General features: G+C 36.3%; 1 protein-coding gene across 1 annotated transcript in view; it reads right to left on the bottom strand.

Annotated features, from left to right (window-relative positions):
• The window catches only part of LCORL (ligand dependent nuclear receptor corepressor-like), a 30,280-nt gene extending 16,428 nt beyond the window's left edge, over positions 1-13,852 (bottom strand). Inside the window, exons 1-3 of the mRNA XM_009324069.1 lie at positions 13,768-13,852; positions 6,839-6,918; positions 6,456-6,585 (exon numbers count right to left, since the gene is read on the bottom strand). Coding sequence (XP_009322344.1) covers positions 6,456-6,585; positions 6,839-6,918; positions 13,768-13,852 — 295 coding nt within the window. The remainder of the gene's footprint in view (positions 1-6,455; positions 6,586-6,838; positions 6,919-13,767) is intronic.
• Positions 13,853-14,174: the final 322 nt, after the last annotated feature.

The raw sequence follows: 14,174 nt of genomic DNA, 5'->3' as shown, positions 1-14,174 counted from the left end.
GGTATGATCTGTGCCTTTAAAAAGCAAAAGATCACAGAGCACAGAGGATGCCTACCATTAGCTGGAAAACACAACAGCCTGGAATAAATTTCTGCTTATTAATCACCATCCCCAGCATCAATTATTATAAAACTGCAAGACAAAACTCCTTCAGAACTGCCAAGTTTCTATTGCCTTTCTATTCCATTTTAGACTCTTCACGCTGGTAATATCCAAGCATGAATTGCTTTCAGACACTTGCAGGAGAAGCCCGCTTTTCCATTAGAAGCAAAGTCATCTTTTGACCTAGTTGGAATAACAAAGGATTTTTTTTTCTCCTCTTATAATATTTTCCTTAGTATTAATTTTATTTTTTTTCCTAATAATTTCCAAGTACTCCCTATGGAAGAATAAATGCAGCAAAATTTCTCATATATTCAACTGCTACAGCTACTGGCAGTTTACAGATTTTAAGTTAATTTATTCTAAAAAGGTAGTACTAGGAAGGGGGGAAAAAACCAATGGTATCTCAGAGCATATAATCTGGAAGACGTGTTCCAGGGGTGCATCTGAAGTGCTCTTGCCGCTAACACATATTCAATCTACAGGGCTAGACCCCAGTTAGTCTAAGCTTAACTGCCATAAATGCAAATAGTGTCGCTATCACATCTTCAGTATCAACTGTTCTATTGTGTAAGTCATTAAATTGTCACTCATATTGGAAGGACCTCGGGAGGTCTCTAGTAAAAATGCCTGCTCAAAGCAGGGTCGACCATGAGATCAAATCAGGTTGCTCTGGGTTTTATCCAGTTAGGTCTTGAATACTTCCATGGATGGAGACTGTACAACCTCTCTGGGTAGCCTGTTCCACTGCTTGCCTGTCCTCATTTTTCCTTACAGAAAAAAGAACTTCTCATTTCAATTTGTCTGTAATCTTCTATTGTCCTACTATGCATCACTGTAAAGAGTTTGACCCTGTCTTCTTAGTAACCTCCTCAGAGGTACTGGAAAGCTGCTTTTGATCCATTCTTATTAATGCCGCTTTGCTTCCTAATGGAGGATGAAGTTGTGGATGCATAACTTGTATTATGAGGAAGAAGTAATTTAGAGTATTTTGAAGTTGGAAATAATTTCCCACAGCTCTCCATATGATACAGAAATTAGATGTTAGATATTCAAAGGAAAAGAAAAAGTTATATAGTTTCATATACTATTTTCTTTTTTCACACTGTGGATTTTTGAGAGAAAATAGACTTTTTAAGGGTAAATGCAACTTTTATATAATGTTTTATTAATATAAGACTCCTGAGCGACCAGAATAGGGTACATGCACTTGAAGCGTATTATATAGAAGTCTAATTACTTACATTCAACGGCTGTAAGTCTGCATTGTTATACAAGTATGCAATGAAAACATGTAGAGACCTGTAATTTTAAGTTCACAGTGGTAAAGTTTCACTACACATGGGGAATTTGTAATTAGTCATATAAATTTTTAGATGCAATTTAATGTATTTTGGGGTAAGAAAAGTATTAGGTCTCTGAGCTTAGTATCACTAGCAAATATTTCTTAATTATTATCAGCAGATGGCACCAGATATACTTTGTATGACCTAAAAAGTTTTTATTCTAAGATCTTTTATTAGGAGTCATGATTATAGCTACTTACAAAGTTTTAAATCTACATGCCTACACCTGTTTAAACTTCTGTTTTTCACATAGTTGATTTAAAACACAAGGCAGCTCTATTTACTCCATGGATCATGTACGGACATAGATACTAGTTCAAACCCAGCAGAACAGTCTCTAAGGATTTGGAGTAAAAGGTAGCTCTGATGTTCCTCTAGTTTCTCTCAGATCACTGTAGACCTCCTGATATTATTAGGATATAAGAAGGCTAAATGACACGTTTGTATGATAGAACCCGATATTTTCTACTTGTGATTGTCAAGATTATAGTCAGAATGCAAGAGAAGGCAGTAATAACGATGATGTGTAATTATGACTAATTGCAATGATTTATTTTAATTCAAAGCTCACATTTAGGATTAAGACTTCCTCAGTTTATGTACTGCACCACCTTGTAACTATTCAAATCCATACTCTTAACTATTCTGTACATTGACGCTATCTGTGATCATTAGACTGCAATGCACAAAGTAACGACTGATAACTAATAGTTCAGACTTACATACATATTTGGCAGGACAATAGACAAGGAGTTAAAAGCTCCCAGAATAGTGCTCCACAATAGTATTGTTTCTTGAAAACCAGAATTTTTTTCATTAAAAAGTCAAAATAGTGACTTAATTTCTCTTCTGACACAATACCAAAAGGCAGTAGAAATCAGCAGGGGATTCACACAAGCCCCCTTGTATCTTACAATCCTGTTGTGTGAGTAGCAGAACTAAGAACACCTGGCTGCTTATCAGCATGTTTCCCGTATTCACTCCAGATCTCCCCTTTTCACAAAAAGGCCATGTTTTGTAGAATGACCCTACCTCAACAGCCAAACTGTCCCAGCAATATTCTTAACTCTACCCATAGACTTGTCCAGCTCACTGTCAGATCACCAGCAAGTTAAAAACGGAATAGGGCAATTTATTCTGAGCCATGTATCATGATTAGTTTAGTTACTTAACTTGGCTGATCAACAAACAGAAGGAATAAGGGCCAAGTTCACTCTAGTTTTTTGTTTTTGTAAACATTCAACATTTTTCCTTCCTCAGATGGTAATTTTCATTACTCTACATACAGTCATATCTCTAAGGATTTTCTTAAACGTAGCTGAAAATTACCAAGAAATTCAGAAGCCAGTGAAGACAGTAACACTGGCAGGCAGGCAACACAAGAAGTATGTTTTACTTCCTTGAGAAAGCAGCTGAAGTCCTGCTAAACATTCTTTCCTGATGAACTTGAGGAAGAGGGATAGCAAGGGTGTCACAAAAATTTACTGCACAAGCTGTGACAGAGTTCTCAGTTCTTACAGAAAACCTTTCAGATTTTGAAAGGACAAATGAGATTTCTTAAAATTATTAATAAAAAGGAACTGCAGGTATTGGATCAAGCAGTGTGTACATCTCAAAACTACACCTCAGAATGTAACGCTTTTTTTGTAGTCTGAGATTATGTGTGCAAGATTACATTTTCATAGGTTTGCCAAATAATATACTGTTTAAGAAGCATAACCAGCTTGTGACATCTACGTATCTCTGACATATAACTAAACAAAGAACAGGAGGACTCAGAGTTAAATGGAGGTACATGGTATGGTGTAAGAAAGCCATAGTTATGAATGGAAATATTTTAGATACCTAGAAACAAGGAAGAACTTCAAAAAGCTTACAGGGAAATTATTTTGGTAGGGAAATTATTTTGGTGTGGAAAACACAGCACTGAAGACAGAGCTGCCCAGAGAGTCTGGAAAGATTCAGGTCATCCTGACCATTTTCTCCCTCTGATTTTGTGCCTCAGTTCCTTAATTTCTACAAAAGCTCTTCAGGTTTTTATCTTCTCCAGGTGGATCATGTCCTGAAGATAGAACCAGATTCACAACTGTGAATGTATTTAAGTGACTTTTTTTTTGTTTTGTTTAAAGAGGTCACATTAATATTGTATGTTCTTGGAAGCTTTTTTCCCCCATGCAACGTGGATCACTAGAAACCCAGAAAGTTAATAATCCACAATGAAAATGTCTGATCAAGCTCTTAAACAACTACGGTTCTGCCATGTAATGATGATCACATATGCCACATTCTATAATATTCATAGTGAAAAAGAAAAGACTAATATGTATTTTTTTAAAGTGCATCATGGTTTTTCCTCGTAACTACTTCTTTGACAAAAGAAAATGGATATATTTTAATGTTATGTAAGCGGAAAAGTATCACAGTCTACTCCGCTTACACCTCCAAATGGGTAAAGAGAGATGTCATACTTAGGAAGAAAGCATCTGGGTTTCAGATATATTGTTTAATGGAAACAAAGTTTGATGACAAAAATTATTTCGGCTTTACTGAGGTGTCTGCCGAGAACAGGACTTTCCTACAGACAACTACCTACCAAACTGATCTTTCACAAACACATCATGAAGATAGGTTCCTAATAGGGAGACTTTGTTACTTATAGCCTCTCAAACGTTTACCTATCTTGATAGTAATTCTATCATCCTCTTAAAAGGAAAGAGTCATCATCTTTGTCTGAGATTCTACAGGCAAATCCTCATCTATGAATGCCTGAAGGTTGTGTGCTGTAGTCAGTGATGTAATATGGCTGCACATTTCGAGATCTTCTGAACTAGTTTTCTGATGTCAAAAAAAACCAAACCCCAAACCAAAAAACCAAAAACCAGTCTGCAAATTAAGAAACCCAGCCATATACTAACTTGTTCTAAAATAAAAGGATAAACACAATAAACACAACTCTCAAATTTGCTCACTAGTCTTGGAAGTTTTTCACAGAGGCCCTAAATGAAACTGTGCTAGTTACGATAGTAAGAGACAGTATATAATCTTGAGGAACCTGCAATCAAAACAAATGAAACAAGTGTTACTTCCATTTTAAAGACAGCCAACCAAGAATTCTACTTTTTTTCTGACAATGAAAGGGCATCTGGTTTAGTACCAGGTATAAGAACTGTTCCTTAGCTAAACAATTACTTGAATTTTTATTACTTTTTTTTAAGTTGATAACTGATCTCAAAAACCTATAAAAATTCAGAAAGCAGACTTGGGATTTTCCTAGTAAAACTCTTCATCTTCCTCCTACAAAGCCAAGACAATTACTTAAATACCTCATAAATTGGTTTCACATGCCCTTTGCAGATACAGAATTTTTTTCCCTTTTTTTTTCCACTTTTCACTTCGCATAACTTGAACAATTTAAGAGACCTTGCTGGAACCTGAACTGAAGCAATGTTCTTAGAAAACTCTTCAGCAAAGTACCTCTTACCCAAGAATACACAAGTCCTTCAGAGAATCACAAAAATTTTTTTTAAGAGACTTTGGTTTTGTTTTTCAATAGACAAAACCTTTTAAATCTAGCGTTACTGATCTGGCAGATCAAAAAAACCTAAGGAAGATGCTAAAAGCCAAATGCTCTTTGTGAAAAACTTCACAGAAGTCACTCACTCCGGTAAGGTGAGGTTATGCCAAGTTTCACTTCTCCCATGATAAAAGTTCCTCTCAAGGAGTATCAAAAGACAGCATCTCCAGCAGAAGCATAAAGCAGGCGAATGTTGAAAACCACTGTACGTCAAGACCAAGAAAAGATCTGAGGAAGTAGAAATTTGAAGGAATTAAAATACCTGCCTAGGGAGATGCCATGCAATTGGGCCTGTGATGAAAATATAGTAAGAATTTCAGAAGTAATGAGGTGGCAACTTCACTAGGCATTTTATTTCGAATGGAAAATAGCTGGTTTTAAAGAAAGCCAAGGAATGAAGATGGACTCAAAATGCTGTTGCACTCCATTTAAAGTTCTTTAAAGCCTTAAGCAGAACGTAGGCTGAACAGACAGATACCCCATACAGAAGAAGATTCCATTCACCCTAGATTCAAGGGCAGAGTAATCTCTTCCTGCTACAGCAATGTCAAGGGGATAATATTAACTTTGTTTTTTTCTCCCACCTATATGAAGGAAGACAACGTGTCTGACTCTCTCCAATTCTTTGTTAGAGCATGAGAGGGCCGTCACCCTAGTCATACTCAGCTATTTTGACATCCAAGTACACCTAATAAATACAAGAAAAACCTGTGAAAGTTGTAGTTACTGAGTAGGGCTGCATTCACATTCCTTACACAGAAATTTAAGGAAGAAAATGAGTATTTTTGCTGCTGTTGACAGTGACTAGGTAAGTAACTTACACAAACCAAGCTGACTTGTCAGTCACTCATGCACTGCTATAACTTGCCGAGTGCCAAAGAACAAGGGTAGTCAAAGAATTAATGAGTTATTAAATACTATATTTTGACAAGAAGTTTCAACCTCTGACTTGGATGTATTTGAAGTAGCACCTTTTGTGCAATAAGATCCCAAATCCCATTTTGCGATCTGTAAGACACATTCTCTCACCTGAAATGGTCTTCTTGCTGAAAACTAGAAGTGAAAGTTTAGGAACAGAAAATGTTTAAATGCCTAAAATTCCAGAGAATGGCACCTGAAGTTGGCATGAAAACAAAGTAGCAGCTCATGGTAAAAAAAAAACCCAACAACTATAAAATATAATGAACAGGGATTAAAGAGAATAACACACAATGCAATAGGACTAATGGCAATGGCAAGTAGGAAGAGTAGTGCTTCATTTGTGATTCAAGTAAGCAAAGAAAAAGATTGAGGAAAACCGAAGGAATAGAGAAGAGAAACAGCATTCAGTAGATAGATAAAAACTACTTAAGAATCAAAATCAACCTTAAATCATTCGATTCTTCTAGATTTGTGTCATATCTCTCAATATATAAAAGACATGCTTTTATTACCTTTCTTTCGAAAGAGTGCATTTAGATAGTTTTCTGCTTGGCATTCAATCTTATCAGTGTTGGACTGGCCCTGAGATGACAGTTCCTCTGTAGGTGTTGACTGTGAAGAACCGGTAACTGATGCACGATCCTAGAAAACATATGAAGATTGTAACATCTTTCAGAAGTTAGTCTACTGGTAGTACAATATACAATTAAATTATTGAGCTATTGAGTGAAAAAGAACCACTAAAAAGATATTTTACTATAAAGCCAAACCACCTCACTCCCTCTCATAGCCAAACTATCTCGAGTCAAAATGCAGTATCAATTCTCTGATTCTTACTTTCATACAAAAAAAATGGGTGTTGGGGAGTCATGCTTGATATCATGTTCATACTTACACTGACTGTTTCTTTGTGTAAATTACAAAAGGAACATTTCTCATCCATAGACCAGTCAGTTAGCTCTTCTGGCTCACAGTCTTAAAAGAAGAAAAAAAGCTAGATGTTTTAAACAAGTAAAAGTGGATTTTGAGAACAAAATACACATCCTACAATTCTCTTAAGTAAATTCTATCATAATCTAATATGAATTTACTGGTACAATGTAGTCAGTAGTATTAAATTCTTCAGATATTTCCAAAGTCTTGTCTGACTCACATGGCTCAACTTTCAAATAGCAGAGGGCACCTGTCTTAAAAGGAAAGGTAAACTCATACATTTCAATTGATTACTTATCACAGTTACTAGAGACATCTGAATACTGTAAATAACGTTCTGAATTCCAGTCATCATTCCTTTTAACAAAAGGTGTGCAAAATTGTAGTAAACTAAGCTAGGAATTAGAATACGGACTTCTCGCCATTTGAGCTACATGTGTTGTACTTACAATATTTTAATTGATTTGATACCATCGCTACAGGTAAACCAAAACCCTATACTCACTTGTAGCATTTGATTTATTTAGAAAACTTTAAAGTAACTTTGTATGTTTTATCAGAAGACGTACTTTGGTCTTGAGGGAATATAGGACTTAAACAGATCACCTATCTCAAGTCCAGTCTTCTACTGAATGGAGACACGCCATCTATTTTCTTTAAACAAGTTATTAAGCTCCATTTCAGAAGTTGAGTTTTCCACCACATACTCTTCTCTTCCCGAACCACCAATTGCTTTAAAGCTTTTCCCAAGCCAACTGGGCTAATAGTTAAAATTAACCTCCTAATTTCTTGTTTAAATTTACTCATGGCAAGTTATTCCAGTTTGCTTTTGTGGCAACGTTGTTCTTATACCCACAAACAATAACTGTTTAGGTACTTAGCACCTTGATGTATTTACAGAGAATATCATTATCCCCTCTTTACACTTCATTTTGCTTAGGCTAATCTAATCCACCCAGTTTTCTCTCATGAGATTCAACCCCATCTTTTCTGCACCATTCTCAACTTGAACACCTTTTTCCTGAACACGGGTGACCAAGATCACATGATGATGCCTTTCTTTTACATTTACACAAGACTTCCTTAAACCGAAGACACTACTTTTCCTACAGTATCCTAGCTGTGCATGAGTCTATCACAGCTCTAGCATTTTGGCAGGTGAATACAAACCTGATTAACTACAACACCAAGGTCCTCTCCATCCTGTTCATTTCCAGCTCATGTGCTTACAACCTAAACAACTCCCCTCCCCCCCTTATTAATAACCAAATATATTTCCTCCTTTTCTCCATACCACTGAATTACAATCACAGTTCTGTTAGGGAGGTTCTTGAGATTATCTGCTTTCACTGTGGTAGGTCGACCTTGGCTGGCTGCCAATCCCCACCCAGTCGCTCTCTCACTCCTCCTCCTTGACAGGGCAGGGGGAGAAAATAAGATGGAAAAACTTGTGGGTCAAGATAAAGACAGGGAGATCACTTACCAATTACTGTCACAGGCTAGCCAGACTCAACTTGGGGAAAACTAATTTCATTTATTGCCGATAAAGATAGATTTGCATAATGAGAAACGCAAAACTAAAACCACCTTACCACCCCTTCTTCCCAGGCTTCAACTTCACTCCTTCATTCCTGACTCTTCTACCTCCTCCCCCACCCCAAACAGCGCAAGGAGGATGGGGAACAGGGGCTGTCCTCAGTTCATAACAGTTCCTCTCTGCCGCTCCTTCCTCCTCACATTTTTCTCCTGCTCCAGCGTGGGGTCCTTCCCACGGGCTACAGGCCTTCATGAACTGCTCCAGTGTGGGTCCTTCCCACAGCTGCAGCTCTTCACAAACTGCTCTAGCATGTGTCTTTTCCACAGGGCACAGTCCTTCAGGAAGAGACCGCTCCACAGGCCCACAGTTCCTGCCAGAAAACCTGCTCCTGCGTGAGCTCCGCTCTACGGGCTGCAATTCCCGCCAGGAGCCTGCTCCAGCATGGGCTCTCCATGGGCTGTAGCTTCCTTCAGGGCATCTCCACCTGCTCCAGTGGGAGGTCCTCCATGGGCTGCAGTGTGGATATCTGTTCCAGTGTGGTCCTCCATGGGCTGCAGGTTCTACCTGCTTCACCATGGTCCTCTCCAGGGGTTGCAGGAGAATCTCTGCTCTAGTGCCTGGAGCACCTCCTCTCCCCTCTTCTTCCTCTGACCTTGCTGTCTGTGGGGTTGTTTCCCCACTCCCTCAAACTGCTGAGCTTTTACTCTTTCTTAAATATATTGTCAGAGGCACCACCAGAAATAAAATGAATCTGAAAAAATGAGGTTCTTGAGTGCGAACATAACCCAAGTAACTCTGTATTATTATTTAAGCCTAGTTTACTCAGCTCTAGTATGCTAATTTATAACAGAATTCTGTATTAACAATGTGTTATATGCTTCCAGGGACACAAGCGAGCAGTTTTGACAAGTTGGACAGCTGATGATCAAAAACAGACATGGGATTTTTCTTGACAGTAACAAAAGATAATGAGTTATTTTTGCTGAATTAATCTAGCTGTCCCAGCCTGTTAGAGCTATTCCTTTAAGGTGTCCACAGGTGAAAAAAACCCACACTATTCTTTCAGAACAAGTTCATGTTTTCATAGTTTTCCTTGCAACCACAATAAATCTACTTATGAACATTGAGATTCTGCACATAACTCCAAGACAGGTTTTATATTGTCAGAGAAATTCTTCTGCCTTGGAATCCTGAAGTTGCACTGTTAAAAGTCTAACTAGAGAGCAATCCTTGTGTGTCACCAAAAAAGCAAACCTTGAGAAACATCAGCTCTGCAGAACACTAGATTTATTCTTTGAATAAATCTAGTAAGATTTACTGAAGAAGTATAAACCATGTACAACATAATATATTAAGTGTTCCAGTGAGCTAAGCAAAACTGCCATCAGAGAGCAGATGTATACCAGATATACCAAGTGCCAGGCATTCAACAGTCCCAGGTCACCACCACAGGGAACATACTGAGATAGACAACCATAGTCTCAGAAAGATCAGAGACACAGATGGCACTTTAAGCAGAACAAACTTTCTCTTAGTTGCATTCAGTTTAGGATCGTGATCATCTCCCCTCCTCATTTTATCTTGCTTGGGGTCAGCTGATGAAAGATTTGCTGACAATCTACAACACTAGCCAGCCCCTGAGAAAACGTTGTCAAGACTGCGCAAAGAGCATTTTAATACTAAGCATGGTACAGATTATTACTTAAAACCAAAGTAATTTAGTATAAAGCTGTTAAACTTATTTCCATTTTTTAAGAATAAAATGGTGAACTTTGACAAAAACTACCACCTTTCTTCATTCCTTAAGTCATTCATATCTTTGTTTCCCCAAACCAGTTTTCCCAAGGAGTCATGCCAAATTAAATTAATTCAGACATCTGTAGTACTGAACAGATGCCATGTTTATCTCTTAAAATGTGAAATAATTGCCTAGTAAATCTAAATATGAGATAGCTTAAAAAAATTCAACCCTTACAATAATGCAGAAAATACTGGAAAGTAATAATGTCCCAATAAATTTTCCAGCTATTTGTCACAATTCTGAACAAGTCATCCCCTTCCTTTTTATATGTCACTACTGCTTCCTAATAAGTACATTAGAATATCTGAGGTGTTTATCATGTTCATCTTTTTAATTTCATAAAAACTTCAATGATATTAGAGATTCATGTTTCTAATACAATTATTCACTCCATTACTTTATATATCAACAAATATTCCAGAACAACCTAAGGAAAAATAAAACACATCCTCAAATAAATCTTTCATCCTGTATAAAGAGGTTTTTTTTCCTGGCAGAGAAAGAATACGAGAGCTGTTTTTCTCCCACTGTTTTTCCTCTGTCCAGAAGAGAATAGAACCCCAGCACATAATCCCAAAAAAGAAAAATACACACATGCCAGATGATTAGAGGAAAAGCTTTCTAACAGTTTAGCTAAATATCCATAAGTAGAATGTAAAGAATAACAATTTACATGTGAATCTACTTAGCTAAAAATGGGTATAAGCAAAGGATTAGAAAGCCCTAAGGATTCAATGACACAAGAAGCCTGGAGCTGGTTCAGAGCGTGACCAAGGTCAGATGCCAAGATACAGAACTTGACATCTTTGCAACCAGAAGCTGCACTACCAAAACAGTCAGGAAAAAAACCTGGTGCTGAATAATGGAAGTGATAAGAACCATTTAAGCAAGCCCAAGGTAAGTCCGACATATACATCATGTAAGAATTTCATGATAACGAAGAAAATCTTCCAGCTTCTGGTAACTATTGTTATGGGTGGCTATTTCAGTTTAATTAGTTTGGCTTCTCAGCCAGATCGTTTCTGAGGTTTACAAGTTATTTTCTTTGAAAAGTAAGAGAACCTAGTAAACTGAAGTGTACCTTTTACCATTTAAATTTGTCATTACAATTTGTTATTCTCTCAAGCAACTTTGAGAGAATACAATATTTTTATCTATAGATCAAATTCTATTTCAAGACAGAACTAAGGAGGGAATGTATCAATTAACATAGTCATGTTACACTTTATGCACATTATTAATTTTTTTCTATGTTACAAACAATAGATAAATCCAACCATGTAAGAGGAAAAAAAATGCTATTGTATCTAAGTGATATGTATTTCAGCCGATTCTCACACATTTATGGGTAGGAAAGCCATATAATTTCTTGATGTTTGTTCAAGGAAACATACACTCTTGCTAATGAGGCATAATGCTGCATGTTAGCAGTACTGGTTCAGTGGTTATGACGAGAAAAATGGTCACCTTACAAGATGTAGTGATTTAGGCATGTCACTAAGAGTCTAAAAACTTGGGTTCTGATTCTACCAACAGTATATTTTGTTAACTAAGGTGAATTATTTACTTTGTATCTTAGTTTCATTATCTGTAAAGTGAAAAGTGGCACTTAAATTATGACAGTGGAAAGATGTATAACAAATTTTACTCAAGTTCTGTGTTAATCTTTAAAATGCAATTCAGACCTCAAATGAGAAATAGTCTTGCATCCTATAAGGTCTGCCTCTACTGTGTTTGTATAAAACGTGGCAATTTCAAATGGGATTATTGAAGTTACAGATACTATATCTATAAAAATGAACCAAAAATAGTAAGGGTAAGGTAGGCATTCCAACCTAACACTCCTTCATCTCTTCTGCAGTTGCTCCAGAAGTAAAATCAACTTTACAAATGTGTTAAACATGTAACTGTTTAAAAATTCAGGCACATTGCTGACAGACATTCTTGGGAATTGGGAAAAAAAAATAGTTTTAAAACTTTACATTTTAGATAAACATGAATTTAATTTGCAGGACAAAGTCATTGGTGCATCAAATATCAAAGGTCTTCTGCAAGCAACGAAAAGAGCAGATCTTATATAGGTTACAAGAAATCTTCAACAGCATGAGGCAAATAAGCTAAAACTTTTCCCATAAGACAGCTCAAATATATACATGCAGGAACTCTAAAGGAGCAATATAACACCTTATTGTGCACTGTCAGGCTCCTTTAACTGTAACACTTATATTTTGGCCATTAGCTCAGTACTTTCTGCCTTCTTACACAAAAGCAAAAAAAAGTGTCCTGAATTTTCTTTCAAAATGTAAACCCTTTGATGCAAAAGAATAATAAAGCTTTAAATCACTAATCAGTGTAAAGCCCAATACATAGCAACCCATTGGAATTACAAACATACACTATTATAACAATGCCCTGTTCCCTTTTCAAAGCAGTAATGTGCTTGTTTATCACAGCAGATGGGAGTACCACTCATGAAAATAAGTTTTAACACAAATTTACACATTTCTTAAATGTTTTTTAAGTGTGACTAGTGGCATGCTTAGCTTTATTAAGTGGCAAAAAAATATTCTTAAGACATCAGTAAAGTAGTATTTCAAGTTCTCCCCCTTTCCCTTGAAAATATTGTTATGCACATGACACAGTCCAAGGAGCTTGCACAGTATAAGAGGACAAAACCATAACCAAGTTAAAGCAATCATTCCAAACCTATTCTAAGCAAACAAACAATATATGCCACTCTGCCTCATGTACTAGCAGTATATAAGTTACACGCTTTACAAATTACACTATCAGATAATCAATTGTAAATAAATGAAATGGAACATTTTGAAGGTTTGATAACAGAAGGAACATTTTTTTTAAAGCCATGAAAGTGAACTTGACAGAACACTTCTTTCAACACTTCAAAGCAGTTTTGTGCTGGATTTTCATCCTCTGCTTTTGCTAAAGACAGATAAATCATTTCATACTTAACTAACTAAAGACTCGGGTGTTATTGACAGCTATTCCAGCAAAAACAAACCCATTTGGAATAAGGCTAGGTCTTATATGGGTAATGGAATTTTTTTTTTTTAATATCTACACACACTTAATATAGATATATATACAAACATATATAAAAATAAAAAGCTTAATATATAAAAAGATATTAAAAAAAAACTATAAAAAGCTTAAGCTTTCTTGACCACTACAAGAAAACCATTTTCCCAATTAACATCGATAGGAAGCTGAGCAGCTTGTCTTCCCTTTCTAAAAGCTGTCCAAAACACAAAGTAGGAGATGCAGTATTCCAGAAAAGTAAATCTCTCTCATGAGAGTTTCTCAGGAAAGCTTAGTTAATCCAAAATTTCCCTGCACAGGAACAAAACCTAGGTACCATTTTACCTAGTGTTTTGCCTATGCACAGTATTGACAAGAACATGATGAAATAAACATTAGAAAGAAAAACAATTGAAGATTTCCTTTTTAGAATTCAAGATGTACTTTAAACTACCTTTAACTAAAATAAAACCTAATAAATTAAGGTCATTGCACTAAAAGCTGGCTCATTTACCTTCAAATAAACTGAGGTCTCTTCGTAGCCTTGGTCCATAAAGCCCTTCTAAAATACTTTCAAAACCTGGAGACAAAAGAAACATTTAAAACAGTAAATCAAAAGTTTCTTAAAAGAAAGCACATTCAAGAACACTGGCAACAAGTATTCTCAAATTCTGAGAGCAATTCCAAAAATTGTTACATTTATCACACAGATATTTACTCCTTCCACTATAGTACTATTCAACAGAATTAGAAGATAAAAATAAGACAAGGCAACTGCCATCTGCACACAATCAGCCTATTAAGCCATGCCCCAACAACCTCATTAGACTTAAAATAACTACCACAGAATCTTAAAGGTGGGAGGATTAGCCTCATAGCTCTACACAAGTGAAGTAGTCTCTCTCTTACACCAAGAATTAG

This window comes from Pygoscelis adeliae, unplaced genomic scaffold (genome assembly GCF_000699105.1).
Source record: "Pygoscelis adeliae isolate BGI_AS28 unplaced genomic scaffold, ASM69910v1 Scaffold24, whole genome shotgun sequence".
Lineage (NCBI taxonomy): Eukaryota > Metazoa > Chordata > Aves > Sphenisciformes > Spheniscidae > Pygoscelis > Pygoscelis adeliae.
This window is presented reverse-complemented; position numbering and strand designations above follow the sequence as displayed.